The 21,247-nt window shown below is 34.4% G+C and overlaps 1 protein-coding gene across 2 annotated transcripts in view; it reads left to right on the top strand.

Moving 5' to 3' along the window:
* Positions 1-21,247, top strand: part of LOC127848415 (ADAM 17-like protease) — a 36,102-nt gene that overhangs the window by 1,250 nt on the left and 13,605 nt on the right. The window contains exons 2-13 of one of the 2 annotated variants that reach the window (XM_052380867.1): positions 1,753-1,882; positions 3,303-3,436; positions 8,629-8,720; positions 9,808-9,896; positions 10,711-10,793; positions 11,104-11,216; positions 13,073-13,156; positions 14,324-14,422; positions 16,438-16,570; positions 17,248-17,358; positions 18,072-18,199; positions 19,682-19,748. In XM_052380867.1, the coding sequence (XP_052236827.1) occupies positions 1,753-1,882; positions 3,303-3,436; positions 8,629-8,720; positions 9,808-9,896; positions 10,711-10,793; positions 11,104-11,216; positions 13,073-13,156; positions 14,324-14,422; positions 16,438-16,570; positions 17,248-17,358; positions 18,072-18,199; positions 19,682-19,748 (1,263 nt within the window). Of the gene's footprint in view, positions 1-1,752; positions 1,883-3,302; positions 3,437-8,628; positions 8,721-9,807; positions 9,897-10,710; positions 10,794-11,103; positions 11,217-13,072; positions 13,157-14,323; positions 14,423-16,437; positions 16,571-17,247; positions 17,359-18,071; positions 18,200-19,681; positions 19,749-21,247 lie in introns of those variants that run through there. The other variant, XM_052380868.1, reaches the window with a different exon arrangement.

Below are 21,247 nucleotides of genomic sequence, written 5' to 3'. Positions count from 1 at the left end.
GCACTGAATTGTTTTAAGCTTTAAAAAAAAAACAAGTTGCTCTGCCGGACTACCAACTTTTGGAATTGAATTGCCCAGGCCAAAATCTACTTACCCCAGCTGGCCAGCTCACAGGAAACCACTAATTTCCATCCCTGCCCTTGGAGGCCTGTCTCGAATTTGTATCTGTTATGAGTACTTTGAATTACCATACAGTACAGCAAACGCGGAACAAACATATTTCGTGATCCGCGGCAAGGCGCAACGAGTGGATGCAGAGTAAGCAGTTGAAGCCACGCCAGTATGCAGCGACACATCGCATTTTGCCGCAATGCTTAGCATCTGTCCGCCTAGGCAAGCTGCGATCACACCGCCATAAAATAAAAATCTTTTAAAAATGATTATTTAGTCAATCAATTTTAAGAGAACAATTGTAATAATATTTAAAATCATAATAAATTGAATGTATCTTTTACTGAATACTTACTATTTTTCCCGTCACTACTAATTACCCGATAACCCCGGCCTATATTCCAGTTTTAAAGCAAATTTTGGTAAAAATTTACGATAAAAGTTCTCATGAATTTCAAGAAATACAAACATTCCCCATTTTTCTTAAGTGTCAAATAAATTTTGGTATTTGTTTCTATTTAAAGATGTGATGAAATAACATCCAATCGGGGCGGGGTTTTTTCCACTGAACATGCGTCAATGGCCTGACGTGATATTAATTTTTTTAAACAACACAAAATACACCCACACTTTCCATGCGACGTTCTACATGGCTGCATAATTTTCACATGCTTTTTATTGAGACAAATGATAAAGCACTGTTAATTTTTATGCCCCCGGATCGATAGATCGGGGGTATATTGTTTTTGGCCTGTCTTTCTTTTTGCCTTTCTTTCTTTCTGTCTGTCATTCTGTCCCAAAACTTTACTGTACAGTAAAGTTTTGCAATAACTTTTGAAATATTGAACATAGCAACTTGATATTTGGCATGCATGTGTATCTCATGGAGCTGCACATTTGTTTTTTAAAAAAATATTGGCCAAATCTGTTTGTTTTTCATGCCATTAACCAAACAGTAATTTTATTCATGTATGAAGAAGGTCAATCACATGATTGTTTTATGATTTATTAGAGAGTATTATCAATAAACCCTCTTAATGAATAAAACATGTGAATAATTGATTTATTGAATGTGAATGATTGATTTTATGAATTAATGTGAATGAATGATTGATTGAATGAATGAATGTGAATGATTGATGAAGTTAATGAATGAATGTGAGTGATTTATTAAACGAATGAATTATTTATTTATTTTACTAATGAATGAATGTGAGTGATGGATTCAATAAATGAATGAGTGATTATATGAATAAATAAATGTGAATGATTGATTTAATGAATAAATGAATGTGAATGATTGATTTTATGAATGAATATAAATTATTGATTTAATGATTTATTTATTGAATGTGAATGATTGATTTATTGAACAAACGACTGAATAAACAATTGTCTTCACATGCCAGGCTGTTCAATCACTATAAAGCTCAACCTTCCACCACCACCCCCACCCCCCACCCCCCCTCCCCCCCCCTGCGATCTGGATCTGGGTCGGAGTAACGAATAATGTGAAATTTGGTGTATTTTAATGCATACATAATTTTTCTACAAGATGCGGCTTGCGCTTGAGCCGCCACTTCACACTTATCACTGCTGTTACATAAACTGACTGTAGTTGTTTGTTTATTCACTGGGTAGGTCATCTAGAAGACATATTCCACGCATACCAGATCATCACATCTAGTGATGTTCAAGTGCACTCCCTCTCAAGACGAAGTGTAGAGGAGCGTCAAATAACCAAGGAGGTCCATGTGTCACTTTTTGGCAAGTAAGTACATATAAAAGGCACTTTTTCAATTATGAAAAAAATACAAATTTTAGTAAAATTCCCAATGGAAGGTTTAAAATAAAAGTAAATATTTTTTTATAAATAAAATGCAACATTTAGTTTCCCTATGCAGTTTTAGTAAGTTTCTCTACGCAGATCTACAATTGTATGCCTTCAACTTAAGTAAACATTATGTACAACTTGACAACACTAAGTGATCAATTTTAAAGTATTTGGGTGCAAAAAATCGAATGTACCTTTTTCCAAATATTCAGACTTCATGGCGCTAATTTCTCCAATTTCAGGGGGTTTTCGCACATTTTTCCCAATTGGGCTGGTACCGGTACTTTTCCCAATTGGGCAAAAAAAATCCTGTATCAGGTGGATGTACATTCAGATTCCTGTCTGGAGTATAAGTTTGTCCAAAATTGGAGGATTTTCAATTAATTTGGCATATATGTTGAGCATAGTGAGACTGTGTGTCACATGTTAGAACCTGATCCCTAGATCAAGGTCGCACTTGAAGGTCAACCTGATCCCAAGGTCAAGGTCACACTTGAAGGTCAAATGTCAATATAAGTTTTTAATCTACAAGTCTTTTCTGGAGTTTAATTATTTACAGTATTTAAAGACTTTGAAATTACTTGGTAGAAATGTTATGCATAGTGAGACAATGTGTTGCGCTAAAGAACCAGACCCCAGGGTTCAAAATTTAGGTAATACTTGAAGGTCATAGATATGTCAAATATGATTTTCAAGCCATAGATCCTATGTAAAGCGTATTTTTTTCCAACAAGGAAAATAGCTAAATGGTTTTCTCTCAATAACTTCAGAACAGAATGAATAAAGATATTTTAGTTACACTTTATGCAAAGATCAAGTTAAATAAACCGTTACATTTGATTGCATTTGGGGACAGGGGTCAAGATCACTGTAACTAAAAATGTCAGGGAAAATTGAAAGTCATACACAAATCAAGCAAAAATAAACAAATATGACTTTGCAATTTCAGTGATCAATTTCACTGTTACTAAAAATAGAAAAGTACTTTTGGTCCAGCCCTTACCTTACGTTATGGATGGTTAACTGAAATAATGGGTTATGTGGGTCAAATTTAGTCAAAGGATGGCATGTTTAAGTCTTAATTTAACAGTGTATGGCATATGTCAGTGTCTAACAGCTGATTTGTTGGTTTCATGATGTTTCATTTTGTTTTCTTTTAGGCTGAAATAACTAAGGGATCATAACAATGCAGTATTACAGAAATTTCCCATTCACTGGCAAACCTAGTCAGATATTCTGTCCACAGTTCAAACTTCTTATCTAATTTTGATGATAAATATGAAAATGATATTATAAAATTTCCAACAAACAAAATTTTCAGAAATTTCACAAAATTGATATCAAACACAAATTTCAGGAATTTCACAATCACTGGTAAGCCTAGTCGGATATTCAGTCCAGATTTCCAACTTCTCGTTGTCAATGGCGATGGTACAGCGGAGGAAGTGTCAGACTTCAGGAAAGATGGTTTCTTGACAGGTCAAGTAGTGGGTAGGTGCTATTTTGCTTCTGTTAATGAGACCAACTTTTATACATCCCCTTGCCACTCAGATGAGCACTTTGAAAAGTTTGTAGTCCCTTAGAAAATCAAATTAGATTTGAGACCTTTTTGTTCTAGTTGAACATGACACATATTATGATTGACCATGACTTCTTAAGATAACTACAGTGTAAATAATGGGCTCTTGAACGACCATGTCAACAGTAAACTTATTCTTTGAATGCTGATTATGTGAGTCGTGTTCTGAGAAAACTGGGTTAAATGCATGTGCGTAAAGTGTCGTCCCAGATTAGCCTGTACAGTCTGCACAGGCTAATCAGGGACGACACTTTCCGCTTTTATGGTATTTTTAGTTTCAAGGAAGTCCCTCCTTGCCGAAAATCAAGTTTAGGCGGAAAGTGTCGTCCCTGATTAGCCTGTGCGGACTGCGCAGGCTAATCTGGGATGACACTTAACGCACATGCATTATGACCAGTTTTCTCAGAACGCGGTTCATATGTGTATTGCTTGCTAATTGGAAAGATGCCATTAAAGTTGTTAAGATGGTTACAGAATCAAATGGTGGTTAAATGGGACTTGTTCACAGATTTTTGGATTTTTGAAAAAACAACAACATTAAATTCATAAACTAACAAAACTGTAATATTTGGAATAGTTCTAAATTATTATAATACATGTAATATGGAAACAAAGATAAAATCAAAGCAGATGCCTGCCCTTGGGATGGAACCAATGACCTAGCAAAACCTTTATTGCTACCACTTAACCAATTCTGGTTTTAGAAATGTTCAATAACGTATAATACAACCTTTTGCTAAATTATAGTTGAAAAATCTTACAGACGCTTTACAATTTTTAGGATTTAGGTTGATGATAATCTGTGATCAAACATATTTATAGCATTTTCTAATCAGGAGTGTTATACAGATTGCTTGAATATAATGCATAGTTTTTACATTCTATTTTTAATCTAAGACAATTTTGTTGAAACTCTGAACAAGTCCCTTTAAGTGCTTATTTCAAAGTGTTTTTGTGGTAAAGATTTTCTTAGGCACTGTCTTCATGAATAAAAAATATCTTTATTCAATAATAGCCTAATATTCAATTACCGGGGTATATAGAAATTTGACGAAGTCATCAACATGATACATTAGTTTTATACTGAAGTTTGTATACCAATTCAAGGCAGACTTGGATGATGGTTCCACCATGGATATAAACAAGCCTTGCATGGCAGCTGGTTTTGTGCTGAACAAATACATTTACATTTACACGCTATCAACACTTATTGCCTTGTATTCAATATATCCTTTAAATTTTGCCTTTTTGCATTCATGTTAAAAGTTAACAAAAGACAATGGCTAAAAACTACACTTAATATAAAATGATTTCCTGTCAATAAACAAAATGGATGTCACTTTACTAAACAAGTAATGTGTATTTCAACATTTATTTATTTTATTAAAATCACCAAAATTAATTGGTTCAGGTTATACCTCATTAATTCTGGTATGATTACTGGATAAAATAGTGTCTCAATCAATGCTTGATTTTTTTCAGTGTGTTCTCTTTGAATTCTTTAACGTATTTTTTCTCATTTACCATTCTTTTTTTTAAATTTTGTTTAAAAAGTAATAGAAATCAAAATGGTCCATTTTGAGGTAAGTACCCCGTGTTTGTATTATAGACGTTAGACACTTACTATAGTACCTTTTGCTAGGAGCTTTCTATACAAATGTCTGGTTTATGTTGAATTGGGGTACATTTTCCCAAAGGCATTTAATTTGAGACCATTCATTTACTAGTTTGTTTGTTAATTTTGCAACTTAACTCCTGTCATGTCACTGTGGTCAATTAGCCTCTTTGTTTGGGTGTGTAACTTAAGCAATACTAAATGCAAACACTTAAAAATGTATCTTATTCTGAGAAAATTGGGCTTAATGCATGTGTGTAAAGTGTCGTCCCAGATAAGTCTGTGCAGTTCGCACAGGCTAGTCAGTGATGACACTTTCTGCTTTTATGGTATTTTTTAGTTTCAAGGAAGTCCCTCCTTACTGAAAATCAAGTTTAGGCGGAAAGTGTAGTCCCTGATTAGCCTTTGCAGACTGCACAGGCTAATCTGGGACGACACTTTACGCACATGCATTAAGACCTGTTTTCTTAGAACAAGGTTCAAATGTAAGTAACTGACAACTGCCCTACTTGAAAAAGAGGAAGGAAAGAATGGCCAAGGTAAGGATTTCATGACTATTATCCAATAAAATTCAATGGTTGGGCCAGGGATTAAATCAGTGATCCTTAAATGTGTAACAAAGCTAGCCATCCTAGATTCATTATTATTACCAATTATTCTTTTTATTATATATCTTTGTATGGGATGGAGGTCAAGTTGTTTGAGGGTGGGTGTTTATAAGGGCTGTCACGATTCACTGGTAAACCGGTATACCATGATGCAATGTTTTTCGTTCAAAAAATCGCACCGCGGTACGGGGTTGCAACACGGGTTTTTCCAATCTAATTATTCTTTTTTGAACACATAAGATATAACATATTTTTATATAGTTATCGTTTTGAAAACTGTAGAAGCGATTTAAAAGGGTTAAACAAATAATCCGTTAATATTGTACCATTTTATAAGTTGGGACAGATTTCCTATGCAAATAAGTTCATAATTATCAGAAACATGTTTATTCCATTTCTTATTTTCTTTCTTTAGTATATATCGCTCGTTCAAAGCATGGCACTTCCGAATAATGTTATCTTTAGATGATGAATAAATCGAGGAAAAGTCAGATCGCTATGGATATTTAATAATGGGCTACACGTTTTAAACCTGTCTAGGGACCTGTCCTTGAAACGTTTGATTTACACAGATCGTAGTCACAGCTATTGTGAAACAACATGGTGGACATTGTCCAAAAAGACACGAATAACAATAACAATTAGTATAAAATTGTGAAAAACAAGAACCTGAAAAGCGATATAGTGTTGCAGTATCACGATACGCTAACGGCGTATTGTGACAATCTAGTGTTTATTATAGAGATGTAGGCATTTGTCCTTTTCTGAGAAAAAAGCACTTGCCTTTGAAAGTTTAAACTATTTTCTTTTATAAATGTAATATCTGTATCAAAAAGTTAAATTTTTGTGTCTGTTTACCGATTTTTTCCTTCTTTATAAAGTGCCTGTAAAAGGTACAATTTAAGAAAAAGTTCAAAATTATTTTAAAAAAACGAGCCTTCTAAAAAAAAATGAAGGAAAATTGTGTCAATATTGTTCCAAAATTTGCAAGTGAACACATAGAATGAGCACTGAAACTGAACATTTCAAGCCAAAATGCATGTAAATGAATATTTGAATCGATTTGTGCAATTTGCACCAAGCAATATGTCAGATCAATTATTCTCAATCTGAAGATTTCACAATGCAAATTTTCCCAATTTCAGGTTTTTTTGCGCTCTCTCACAAGTGGTACGGTACTTGTACTTTTTCCATTTTGGCAAAAAAATTGCTGTCCTTGTTTATAACTACCTGATACAAAAGCCACTGCATGATATATATGTTTTTATCATACCATTACTTTGATATCTGCCTGATACAAAGACCCCAGATATATATATATATATTATTATTATACCATTACTTTGATATCTGCCTGATATAAAGGCCCCAGATATATATATATTATTATTATACCATTACTTTGATATCTGCCTGATATAAAGGCCCCAGATATATATATATTATTATTATACCATTACTTTGATATCTGCCTGATATAAAGGCCCCATATATATATATATTATTATTATACCATGACTTTGATATCTGTTATATTATTGTTTATATCATGTTAACATGGCTTTGTTCTTTATGAATATTTGACAAAATAATCAATCAGCCCATAAATCGACTGATCCCGGAATTCACACGAGTCTAGAAAAAAAACACTAATCCCTCAGTACAAACAATGCTGGTTCATGATATGAACCAATGATAGCTTGATTTAAATAATAACGGTTGATACGGTGTGTGATTTTGAAAGGATTATAAATAGGTCAGCTTTATTTGTACCAGCAGATTAGTGTTTTTTTCCAAAAGGTTGCTTTCCCAGGATTCACATATTTATGTAGTTGCTAGAATGCTCTCTGGGATTGTATTCTCAGTTAATGAAGTGTTGTTGAGTGAAGAGCTACTTTTAGCAGTCAGTAAAGCTATTCCTATAATGTCAAGAAGTCTTCTAAAACCATACACTTTTGCTAAGCCAATAGGACTTCAGCTTTCAATCAGCATAATTCCATACTTTTAATGTCCCCAAAGGAGGGCATATAGTGATGGCAAAGTCAGTCTGTCCGTCCGTCCATCCGTCTGTCCGTTACACTTAGCGTTTCGGTTTCGAAAAATGCTAATAAATTCTATGTTGCTTCAGATGTAATATTCATATTTGGTATGCATGTATATATGGACAAGGCCTTTCCATACGCACACACACACATTTTTACCCCTTTGACTTTGAACTTAGGGTCCGCATTTAGGTGTTGAAAAATGCATTAAGGTTTCGAAAAATGCTCATAACTTCTATCAAAGCGTTTATCAGGGGCATATGTCATCCTAAGGAGACAGCTCTTGTTATTAATTGTTATTTAATGATTAATGTAAGAATCATATGTTATGTGTAAATGCTTATTATAATGGAAAAACAACCACCTTTGATTTCCTATAAGTCAAGTTAATAGTAAATTTGCTTAATATGAATATGTTTACAGAGGATTTAGATTTAATTTCTTTGGATGCCCCCATATGATGTGACATTACCATGGTACATGCATAATTGGGTCTGTGCATGTGCATTTCTGTCCAAAAAAAGTTTGACCACGAGTCTGGTCCAGATATTTCTATTTATGATTGTGATCATATTGATACTGATAAAAAATATCTTAATAAGGAATGTTATGATGATGATTTTACTGCTACTGCTACTGCTGCTATTGATGATGATGATGAGGAGGATGATGATGATGATGACGATGACGATGATGATGATGATGATGATGATGATGATGATGATGATGATGATGATGATGATGATGATGATGATGATGATGATGGTTGTGGTGGTGGTGGTGGTGGTGGTGATGATGATGATGACGATGATGGTGATGATGAATTCTTTCTATGACAGGTGATCTATCCTCTCAGGCCTCTTTCCACATTGATGACGACGATGTAATCACGGGTGTCTTCATCACAAAGGGGACCGAGTATGTTCTAGAGGTAAAGTCCCAACATTTCCATGGTAAACCATGTCAACACTTTTAAAGGGGAGCATCCAGTTTGAAAAGTTTGTGATACCATAACTGCTTATTAAAAGGGACTTTCACAACAAGGCAAATGGAATATTTCCAAAATTGTTAATTTCTAAATTTGATGATTAAAAAAAAGATGATATGATTTTCCAACTGTGTGTTGTTTTTTTTCAAATTGATGCTTCCAAAAAGCTAAAATTTCCAAAGAAGGTAAATTAAAATTTGAAAATTTCACAATTTAAAGAGAGACACCATTTCAGTGATGATATCACAGTTTTGAAATGAATTTTCAATGATATCCCAAATGTATGTTATTCATGTTTGATGCTTCATTTTCAAAAAAATCATTTTTTTCCAAATTGTATTACTGTATCTCAAACTGATATGATTCCCAAAATTCCTATATTTTATGATTTGCGAATGTATTATTAAGACTACCAGCATTGTGATAATCCATGTAAAAGATTGTTTTATCATCTTTCGATATTCTTAAAAAAAAAAAACTTTTAGTTTTACCGCCCTTGTCAAACAATACATGCATTATTTCTACAGCCCTTGTCAAACCAAAACTCAGCCCTACATCCCTTATGAAAAATATTAGTCCCCTGCCAGTGAAACTGGAGAGGGACTTTTATATGGTTTACGCTCTGTGTGTCTGTCAGTCTGTCACACTTTTCTGCATCCAGCGATAACTTTAAAAGTTCTTCATATTTTTTCATGAAACTTCAAACATGGACAGATAGCAATATGGAGATTATGCACGTCATTTCATTTTGTTCCTACGTCAAGAATTCTGGTTGCTATGGCAACAAATAGACTATAAATATTGATGAAAATGGTGGATCGTGTAGGTAGGTAGGTAGGTAGGTAGGTAGGTAGGGAACTTTTATTGCTTTGCTTGTTTCTTCAGCTGTTGTCAAAAATGCATTGTTGCTTCATCTTTTGTCCAAAATGCTTTAGTTCTACAGCCCTTTAAAAAAAGCTTTATTGATACAGACCTTTTCAAGAATGCTTTAGTTCTACAGCCCTTGTCAAAAAAATGCTTTTATCTACAGCCCTTGTCAAACCATGTTGGTAAAACCGAGAAGTCTTATGCTGAGTCAGCCATGATAGGCTATAGACGTGAAGATATCAAGTCAGACAAGTAAGTTCACAACAATTAGTACATTGACTACTGGCTATTTTATATTATGCATTTTTTGCCGACATCAAAGAAAAATAATAGTTTACCTTACCTATATAATTACATTATATAAGTAGTTTATTTGAATTAAAATCCAAAAAAATATAATTTAGTTTTTTATTGTTGACTTATAAGTATATATATATATATATATATATATATATCTATGTTATAGTTGACTTTTATAGGTAAAATTTCCTTGAAGTCGACTTACTGAATTATATAAAATGGTCTTAAAGTTGACTTATATGGCAAAATGGTCCTGTTCAGTTATATAGGTAAACTGCTCATTTAGTTGAATTGCACAGGTAAAATGGTCATATATTTGATTTAAATAGGTTAAATGATCCTAAAGTAGACTTCTATATGTAAAATGGCCATATAGTTGACTAATATAGCTACAATGGTCATATAGTTTACTTATAAAGGTAAAGTGGTCTTATAGTTGACATCTATGGGTATAGAAAGATGTTGACAGTCTCTTTCTATATGATCTAGCCCCTCTCCTCCTACAAGCTATCAACTGCCCTTTTGAAAATTCTATACAATCATGCAAATATTACATTTCAATTGAATAGGAGGATCAATAATCTTAATTACTCGATTTATATACTGGTAGTTACAGCACATTATTATAAAATTTCAACAAACTAGTCCATCTTTTTGACCCTGCTGCTTTTTAGCTTCACCCTTTTACCTTGCTGGATTATACATATACATGTGGATCTTTCCCTCTATCACACTGTCTGATGTCTGATGTCATGTTCAATTGCAGTCACCCCTTGTGTGGAGCAGTCCACCCAGAAGATGAAGGTTACACGCAACCAGATGATGTGGAAAACAAACAATTCAAACACGGTATTTAGCTACTTTAGAAAATTGTACACAATTTGAAGTAAAGTTTTAAAATAATAAATTTCTTGCTTAACTATTGATAATTTTTCCATTAAAAGAATTATATAATATTATATTATTTTAAAAGTTATTAAAGGTATCTGAATGTTAAATTTTGCCTTATTTTTTGTCCTATAACAAGATTTAATAATGCAAAAAAAAACAAATTTCAGATCACTGGACCGATTACAAATGAATAAAACTAATAGCATTATGAAAACTGGTGTTCAGAAATGTACTGTTCATTGAAAAATCCTTTGGCTCTGGCTTTCAGATGGTCGAACAAAGCGGGCGATCGGTAACAAGATCTGTAAGATAGTGGCGGTGGCAGACTATCGGTATTATCAGCAACAAGGAAGGGAGGTCTTCAAGACAGCTAATAACATTGTGAGTAGCAGACTCGGGTCCCATTACATCTGGGTCCCACTCTGGGAAAATAGGGCTAAACGCATGTGTGTAAATTGTCATCTAAGTTGAGCCTGAGCAGTTTGTAAAGGCTTATCAGGGGTGACAATTTCTGCTTTTTTTTTTGTTTAAAGAAAATTTCTTACCAAATATCCACTTCATGTGAAAAGATTATTTGTGTCTTGTTCTGAGAAAACTGGGCTTAATGCATGTGCGTAAAGTGTCGTCCCAGATTAGCCTGTGCAGTCCGCACAGGCTTATCAGGGACAACACTTTCCGCCTAAACTTGATTTTCGGTAAGGAGGGACTTCCTTGAAACTAAAAATACCATGAAAGCGTAAAGGGTCGTTCCTGATTAGCCTGTGCAGACTGCACAGGCTAATCTGGGACGACACTTTACGCACATGCATTAAGCCCAATTTTCTCAGAATAAGACACATTTGCTGATAAGCCAGTGTAGCTTGATCTTGTATGACATTGTTTGAACATGCATTAAGCATGTGCCCGATTTTACCAGAGCAGATCTTGTTTTGTGTAGTTTGATTGTTATGAAATTCTTTGGCTTATTCAACAATGAAATTGTAACGAAAGATCTCGCAAACACTCTTAGAGTGGGAATTAAACCTTGGACCTCCTCACTGCATGTCAACACTTTATCCACTTAGCCACTATAACCTCTTTTTTAATGTTCATAATTATTCTTAACTTATATTGCCAGGTTATTATCCCCCGCCATAGGCGGAGGGATATTGTTTTGGCGTTGTCCGTCCTTCCGTCCGTCTGGCATTTTTGTGTCCTTACCCATATCTTGGAAGTGCTTTGGCGGATTTCATTGAAACTTGGTATGAGTATATATATATTGATAAGAGGATGATGCACGCCAAATGGCATTGTACACCATCTGTTAGTAACGGAGTTATGGCCCTTTGTATCTTGAAAAAATGCGTTTTTGTGTGTCCGGAGCCATATCTTGGAAGTGCTTTGGCTGATTTTATTGAAACTTGGTATGAGTATATATATGGATAAGAGGATGATGCACGCCAAATGGCATTGTACACCATCTGTTAATAACAGAGTTATGGCCCTTTGTATCTTGAAAAAATGCTTTTTTGAGTGTCAAATATAACACTATTGTGTCCAGAAGCATATTGGAGGGGGATATCAATTCAACGAATTTGCTTGTTTAAAATATGACAAAGAAGTGTTGTTTTTATTTGTAAAAGTGTATGATAACAAGACCAAAAATAGCAAATAAATAACTATTAAATACTTGTTATTACTCAATTTTACTTGTGTCTAACATCAAATTTGAAAAATGTTTATTCAGGCATCTTTGCTCTTGTTTTTACATTATGTATGATATGAGTTTACCGTAATCAATGTCTTATTCTATAGTAACAGTAGGATAGTAACCAATGAACAGAAAATAAGAAGTGAAAATGTAACAGTTCGGTCTAGAGCTGTCTAACTACAGAATATTTTATGAAGTTGAGGATTTTAGTGTCAACAATTTTTGTTTCACCCATAAGAAATTTTTATTAAATGTTTTGCATAGATTTTGTTCATATTGTAAGTGATTGTATAAGTGATTTATGAAAATATATGACATTCCGAGTCAAAGACAATAAACATTAATTTATTACTAATTTATCAATTTTGGTCTTGACTGGAAACTTTTGCACAATATTAATCAGAACTTTTATCATAGAAACATTACTAGCAATATATATTTATTTGTATAATTATGGTTGTTTTTCCTATTCACATTTTACCTGTACCCTGTTTGGCTTTGTGCGAGCAACACAAAGTGAAACCTTTGATTAGTTGCGTGCTTTCAGGCCAATATTATGAGCAAGGTCAACCAAGTGTACAGTCAAACTCAGTTCAGAGGTGGGAAAGGATATGGCTTTGAGTTCAGCAAGGTTGGTCAAATATTTAGTAAAAATTTGACCAGTAGTAGGCTAGTGAAAAGGGACCTGTTCAAATGATTGCCCATTGGTCTGTATCAAATTTTTGTCATACATTCCAAAAACGTAAATTTTACAATGAACATGTTTTCATTTGAAATAACTGTACCAGTATTGGCTATTGTCAACAATTAGTATTCCTCTTAATGAAGTTGCTTGTTTATTCAATACATACACATGTGAACATGTGCACATAAATTTGTTGATTTCTAATATGATACAAAAAATCAATAAATGAGTTGTGTATTTGGGTACTGTGTAAATCAAGTCACAACCGCACCACAGGAAGTGTACCATTCATCAACCTGTTTATGGAATAGATGCCTGTGATGCAAAAAGGGCCCATCACTGTTAAAAATAGGGTCCAATAACATAGTGTCATTTGGACAGTACACCCCCAATTAACAGATATTACAATTAACAAAAGTGTAAAACAAATTGGTTGGTTTTCAATAAATGGCAGTCAATTACTCAATGCAGTATATTAAGCTTTAGCAAGAAACAAAATGCAAATATCACTGAATTTTACAATTGAGAAATTTCAAATGTCAAGCCACTCAGTTTATATTATCTTTCATGTTAGCGTATTAAAGGTTAAACTATCACAATCAAATAAATTTGATATTGTATCGTTTTACTTGTGATTCAAAATGCAAATCCTGTTGAGAGTAATGTTTTTACCAATGAAACAACTCTTGTAATTTTTATTTTGTGTTTGCAAGTATTTAAGTAAACATCATAGAAAACATCACCTTTTTAAGCAAATGTTGTTACGCAAAAGAAATATCTGGCTGAACTATCATTGTTTGGACACTAAAACGTGTGGTTCTTACAAACCACAAAATCCACAAAAATGAGGAAATCAACCAAAATATTAGTGACCCATGGATAATAATGGTTTAAAAGTATTTGTTTTAGATTATTCAAAATACAATAGCATTTTGCAGTTTAGGCCTTTAAAGTAAAATGTGTTTTTAACAATTTTTGACTTCATTCATTTTGTCCATGTGTCACACATGAGCATTATTTATCTTCTTTTTAAAATTAATGTTTGAAAAACTAACAAAAAATGTTATTTATATACAGTGTTAAAAATGTTATAATAATGTTATATGCCTCCAGTTAATTATTCACACTGCGGCCTCCACAACCCAGTCTGACCAACAGACGTACCCATACAACATTCCGAAGACCAACTGGAGAACTCAGGAGCTCCTTGATGTAAGTATACCAGCAGACGTATTCATACATCATTACCAAGACCAACTGGAGAACTCAGTAGCTTCTTGATGTAAGTATGTCAGTTGACGTTGTGCCTGCCTTAATTGCCAGCATTTTGTTCATGTAATTCTGCAAACAAATATCTTCAGAGGTCTGTTAACTGACATTGCCACAAGAGGTTGTTGCAGTTTTCCTTATATGACAGGGCCCTCAATCTATCAAATCTGCCGCCAAATTTCGATGGCAGTCCCCCACCTGAAAAGTATACTTTTTTCCCCTTTTGGGGGGAAAAATTCCCCCCCCCCCCCAAAAAAAAAATTATTATTATTTTTTTTTTTTTAATAGAAAGATGTGTCTCATGATCATTATATCTCAATTCTTTTTCAATTAAATCTTTTCAAACATACTAAATTATGAAAAATGCAATGGTTATAGTGCAAACATGTACAAAATAAATAATGAGAGAGTAAGTAAAAAAATCCCCCAAAAAGGGAAACGCCGCGAAAATTCCCCCTCCTAAGGGCTGCGTACCCCTTCCCCCAAAGTAGTGTGAGGGCCCTGTATGATTATGGTAAAACGAGGTGAACTCTTGAAGTCACATTTTTTGCCCAATCTTCGTCATACTTATTCTTTTTTCTAATGATATCTTGACTTTCTTCATGGCGTCATTACAGTCTTTTCTTAGAATTTACATTTATCTATTCAATCGTCATGAAAATTCATTTATAACATTTATTCTCATTATTTCATAGCCATGTTTGAAAATTGTAAATTGTTCCATTTCTTTGAAAAATATAACTGCCGGTGGGGGTCGGTTTTCCTTATTATTATGGCTATAGTTTACTCTTGTGAACACTCATGAAGTCACATTGGTTTGTCAAGTTGTGACATTTTATCAGTTCTAAAGATTTCTTGGCCTAGTTTGAAAATGGTTTATAGCCATCAAAAAGCATGGCTGAATGGGGACGAGGGTCAGTTTTCCTTATATTAGTATTTGATGAAGATGACAATTTACATTGAAAGCATACATACAAATAAAACGTTAAATGATGAGGACTACTTTTCAGTAAAAATTAAGCGTTAGCTTATCTTGCTATAATTATATATTTTGGAGAAATTAGAGTTTTAACCAGTATTAACTGGGGGGGGGGGGGGCTTTCCTTAAAGTAATGAATTCCTTAGATTCTACCTATATGTATACAGGTATTAAAAATAAAATAAAATGTTCAAAACAGTTCCTGATTGCCAATTGATTAATACTTCAAAGTGATTAATACTTCAAAGTGATTAATACTTCAAAGTGATTAATACTGCTAAGGTACTGCTAAGGGACTAATACAGCTAAGCTACTTCTTAAGGATTTATACTTCTAAGGGATTTATGCTGCTAAGGGATTAATACTTAATCCTTTTGGGAGAAGAAAACATTGCATTTCCAATAGAAAAGTTATATGGGATTTTCATGTAAGTACGGCTTAAATTATCATTTCCCTGAAGAAGTTCGTGAATAACTTGGGCCTGGTTGCTAAAAACTTGAGCAGCCAGTTAAGTTCAACAGGTAATTAAGTTCAGACCCAAATAAAATTAATTTTCAAAGCGATGTTATTATCAAACATATCCTTATTACTGATCAAGCACATTTGCCCACAAGTAACAAAAATATTTAAGGATACACAAATAAGCCACATAAATAACTTGATCCAAAAATTAACGGCTGTAAGCTTAACTGGTTGTTAACCCATTAATGCCTAGTGTCTAGAAAAAAAGGCCCTGGCAAACAGCGTAGACCCAGATGAGACTCCGCATGATGCGGCGTCTCATCATGGTCTGCGCTGTTTGCTTTAAGGAATTTCTGTAAGAAATATTTCTAAATATAGAAATAAATATACTAGACATCCCTAATTTTGGAAATAAATTGATCCAATTTAGAATGATGGGAGAGTCCACTATGCATAAATGGGTTAAAGTTTTGAGCAATCAGGCCCATGTCTGTAGATGTTGATGTGTATTTCCCAGGCTCTGAGTTCTGCCTCTGTACACTCTGGCTCCTGCCTCACTCACCTGTTCACTGCGACCGCCATGTCAGAACGTGTGCTAGGGCTGGCCTACATCGCCAAGCCGGGAAAGACTGGTGGAATATGCTCTCCAAGTAAGTATAGGCAGGGCATTGATTCTGCTGGCTCTTAAAGGTTGTCTTCAATTAAATTCTCCATTTTTAGCTTGGCTGTTTTCTGAAAAAAACCGAGGTATTGTTATAGCCAGCTCGTCGTGTCTGTTGTCGTGTCGTGTTGTCCGCTTTGTGCTAAAACCTTTACATTATGTCAAGGTTTTGAACAATGGCTCTAAAATCAAAGTGCTTTTACCTACAACTTTGAAACTTCGTATGTAGCTGCACCTTGATTAGTTCCACATGCCACACCCATTTTTGGGTCACTAGGTCAAAGGTCAAGGTCACTGTGACCTCTAAAAAAAAAAAAAATCTGACAAGCTTTTATTTATTCAAAACTGCACTCGCAGCCGAGCGTGGCACCCGTTATGCGGTGCTCTTGTTTTACATTGGAGCTGATATAGTGTTATATTACATAGGGCTTGCTAACCTTTGCTAATCTTTAAAATTGCAGAGTTGTAATTTAAAATGTATGAAAATTGGAGGTTAGAAGACTTTTTCTTTTCTTTGCAGGCAGTTGCATACTGGCAATCAATTCTGATTCTGTAAAATTCAGTTTGAAAATTCCATTTCTTGAGGTTTTTTCCAGCCCCAATTTAGTTCTTTAAATTGTGTGTTAATCTTTGAATGCCTGCCAATTTTCCTTGTTTTTCCAACAGGGGTCTCGTACAATGGTGTTCTGAAGGCGTTCAACACTGGCTGGTCCACGTCGCTGAATGGTGACGGACAGACATTGACGTTCCTGCAACAGGCACTGGTGACTGCTCACGGTATTATAGTTCTCATACTTTCTTCCTGTCCCTAACATGACACAATACAATAAAGCATATAATTTTTGGGCGTATTTCTTAGAATAATTTTAGCTCTGGCAAAATTTGTTTATTTTGTGTGTACTCTGCTTTTGGACAACCTAGGCAATAGACATTTGATTTTGATAAAACGCTAAAATTCACGTAGATACTTATTATGCTCAGTTAAAAGGTACAGCATATAGTTGCTGCTTCTTCCATCAGCCCGATTTCTTATTTTGATATTACTGAGTTTGCAGGGCTGTGAAACAAATTTCCCCAATAAAGCAAATATTGCTACATTATTAATTGTTTATCATTTTATAAGCAGAAAGCAAATATTGATTTCACAGAGAAAATTATATGAGCCATGCTCCGTGAAAAAGGGGTTTAATGCATGTGCGTAAAGTGCCATCCCAGATTAGCCTGTGCAGTCTGCACAGGCTAATCAGGGATGACACTTTCCACCTAAACTTGATTTTTGCTAAGAAGAGACTTTCTTGAAATAAAAAAAATTAAAGCGGAATGTGTCATTTCTGATTAGCTTGTGCAGACTGCACAGGCTAATCGGGGACAACACTTTACGCACATGCATTAAACCCCTTTTTCACAGAGTACGACTCATATCCATGTTGAGACTTAATTGAAGATTTCCCTCAGCAGCTTAATGATTATGGGCCCTGTTTTGTCGCCAGAGTTTGGTCACAACTGGGGCAGTGAGCACGATCCGTCCAGCGGAGACTGCGCGCCGGGCACCATCCTGGACGATGGGAAGTATCTCATGTTTGCCTACTCAGTGACTGGCGAGGATTCCAATAATGAAGTAAGCTGCTTTTCACAGATGGACATTATAGGCTGTCTGAATATCCGGAATATCTAAAAAAGCTACACACACTGGGAAAACGGGGCTTAATGCATGTGTGTAAACTAGTCTAAGATTAGAGTAGACAGGATTTTTGTTTAGAGTGGATTTCCTTTAAACAAAAAAATCCATAAACACGGAAATTGTCGTCCCTGATTAGCCTGTTTGTACTGCACAGGCTAATCTGGGAGGACACTTAATGCATATGCATTAAACATGGTTTTCATAGTAAGATCTAAATATTTGGTCCTACCCACCTTAAAAAATAAATTACTAATCTGGAAGAATATTAGGATAAACAGGTTCTCAAGTTCTCAAAACACTCAACTCAAGTAAATTCTGTATATTTTTATGCCCCCCTTCGCAGAAGACGGGGTATATTGGTTTGCTCATGTCGGTCCGTCGGTCGGTCCGTCCGTCCGTCGGTACGTCCACCAGATGGTTTCCGGATGATAACTCAAGAAGGCTTAGGCCTAGGATCATGAAACTTCATAGGTACATTGATCATGACTGGCAGATGACCCCAATTGATTTTCAGGTCACTAGATCAAAGGTCAAGGTCACAGTGACTTAAAATAGTAAAATGGTTTCCGGATGATAACTCAAGAATGCGTAGGCCTAGGATCATGAAACTTCATAGGTACACAGATGATGACTGGCATGATTTTCAGGTCACTAGGACAAAGGTCAAGGTCACAGTGACTCGAAACAGTAAAATGGTTTCCAGATGATAACTCAAGAATACTTACGCCTAGGATCATGAAACTTCATAGGTACATTGATCATGACTGGCAGATGACCCCTATTGATTTTCAGGTCACTAGGTCCAAGGTCAAGGTCACAGTGATTCATTAATTGTGTTTGTCGAAAACTGTAACCTTGGTTAAAGTTTTGCAATAACTAAAATGGTTTCCGGATGATAACTCAAGAATGCTTATGCCTAGGATCATGAAACTTCATAGGTACATAGATCATGACTGGCTGATGACCCCTATTGATTTTCAGGTCACTATGTCAAAGGTCAAGGTCACAGTGACTGGAAACAGTTAAATGGTTTCCTGATGATAAGTTCATAACTCAAGAATAATAAGGCCTAGGATCATGAAACTTCATAGGTACATTGATCATGATTGGCAGATGACTCCTATTGATTTTCAGGTCACTAGGTCAAAGGTCAAGGTCACAGTGACAAAAAACGTATTCACACATTGGCTGCCACTACAACTGACAGCCCATATGGGGGGCATGCATGTTTTACAAACAGCCCTTGTTATTGCTCAAATATTGAAAAATATGCAAATAAACATCATATTACAGCTTTGGTGAGATAAGTTTGTCACTTTTTTGTGGGGTATTGCACAATGTGATTTGTGGTCTTTTATCAAGAATAGTATGACTTCCAACACAGAAACATCATTTTCATTCAAATAATGTTTCTTCCAGTTGTTTTCATCATGCAGCATCAATTATGTCAACCAAGTCCTTGCCACTCAGTCTGTTTGCTTTACAGGTAAGTGCAAATGTCAATATGCCGTCTTATATTTGAAGTGTTATATTTTTATTTTTAATCTTCTGATGTCATGATATATTCAACCATGATTCTTGTAAATCTTTATCAAGACTAAAACCAAAATTCCAATCGTACAACTACTCATTAAAAGTTAAGAAAGAAGTGTCAAACACAATGCAGCATAGAAAAATGATATTGATTTATATATATATTATGTCATTTATATTTATTAAATTGTATTAAAATATAAATAATTGTTGCATGAAAGGTATTTATTGATCATTGAACAACAATTGCTGGGCTACTATTATACAAATGTTCTAGTGTCTATATTCAAGTGTCAAATGTTCTAGTGTCTATATTCAAGTGTCAAATGTTCTAGTGTCTATATTCAAGTGTCAAATGTTCTAGTGTCTATATTCAAGTGTCAAATATTCTAGTGTCTATATTCAAGTGTCAAATGTTCTAGTGTCTATATTCAAGTGTCAAATGTTCTAGTGTCTATATTCAAGTGTCAAATGTTCTAGTGTCTATATTCAAGTGTCAAATGTTCTAGTGTCTATATTCAAGTGTCAAATGTTCTAGTGTCTATATTCAAGTGTCAAATGTTCTAGTGTCTATATTCAAGTGTCAAATGTTCTAGTGTCTATATTCAAGTGTCAAATGTTCTAGTGTCTATATTCAAGTGTCAAATGTTCTAGTGTCTATATTCAAGTGTCAAATGTTCTAGTGTCTATATTCAAGTGTCAAATGTTCTAGTGTCTATATTCAAGTGTCAAATGTTCTAGTGTCTATATTCAAGTGTCAATGTTCTAGTGTCTATATTCAAGTGTCAAATGTTCTAGTGGTCTATATTCAAGTGTCAAATGTTCTAGTGTCTATATTCAAGTGTCAAATGTTCTAGTGTCTATATTCAAGTGTCAATGTTCTAGTGTCTATATTCAAGTGTCAAATGTTCTAGTGTCTATATTCAAGTGTCAAATGTTCTAGTGTCTATATTCAAGTGTCAAATGTTTCTAGTGTCTATATTCAAGTGTCAAATGTTCTAGTGTCTATATTCAAGTGTCAAATGTTCTAGTGTCTATATTCAAGTGTCAAATGTTCTAGTGTCTATATTCAAGTGTCAAATGTTCTAGTGTCTATATTCAAGTGTCAAATGTTCTAGTGTCTATATTCAAGTGTCAAATGTTCTAGTGTCTATATTCAAGTGTCAAATGTTCTAGTGTCTATATTCAAGTGTCAATGTTCTAGTGTCTATATTCAAGTGTCAAATGTTCTAGTGTCTATATTCAAGTGTCAAATGTTCTAGTGTCTATATTCAAGTGTCAAATGTTCTAGTGTCTATATTCAAGTGTCAAATGTTCTAGTGTCTATATTCAAGTGTCAAATGTTCTAGTGTCTATATTCAAGTGTCAAATGTTCTAGTGTCTATATTCAAGTGTCAAATGTTCTAGTGTCTATATTCAAGTGTCAAATGTTCTAGTGTCTATATTCAAGTG

Source organism: Dreissena polymorpha, chromosome 10 (assembly GCF_020536995.1).
Source record: "Dreissena polymorpha isolate Duluth1 chromosome 10, UMN_Dpol_1.0, whole genome shotgun sequence".
Taxonomy (NCBI): Eukaryota; Metazoa; Mollusca; class Bivalvia; order Myida; family Dreissenidae; genus Dreissena; species Dreissena polymorpha.
Note: the sequence above shows the minus strand (reverse complement) of the source record. Positions and strands in the feature narration are given on the sequence as shown.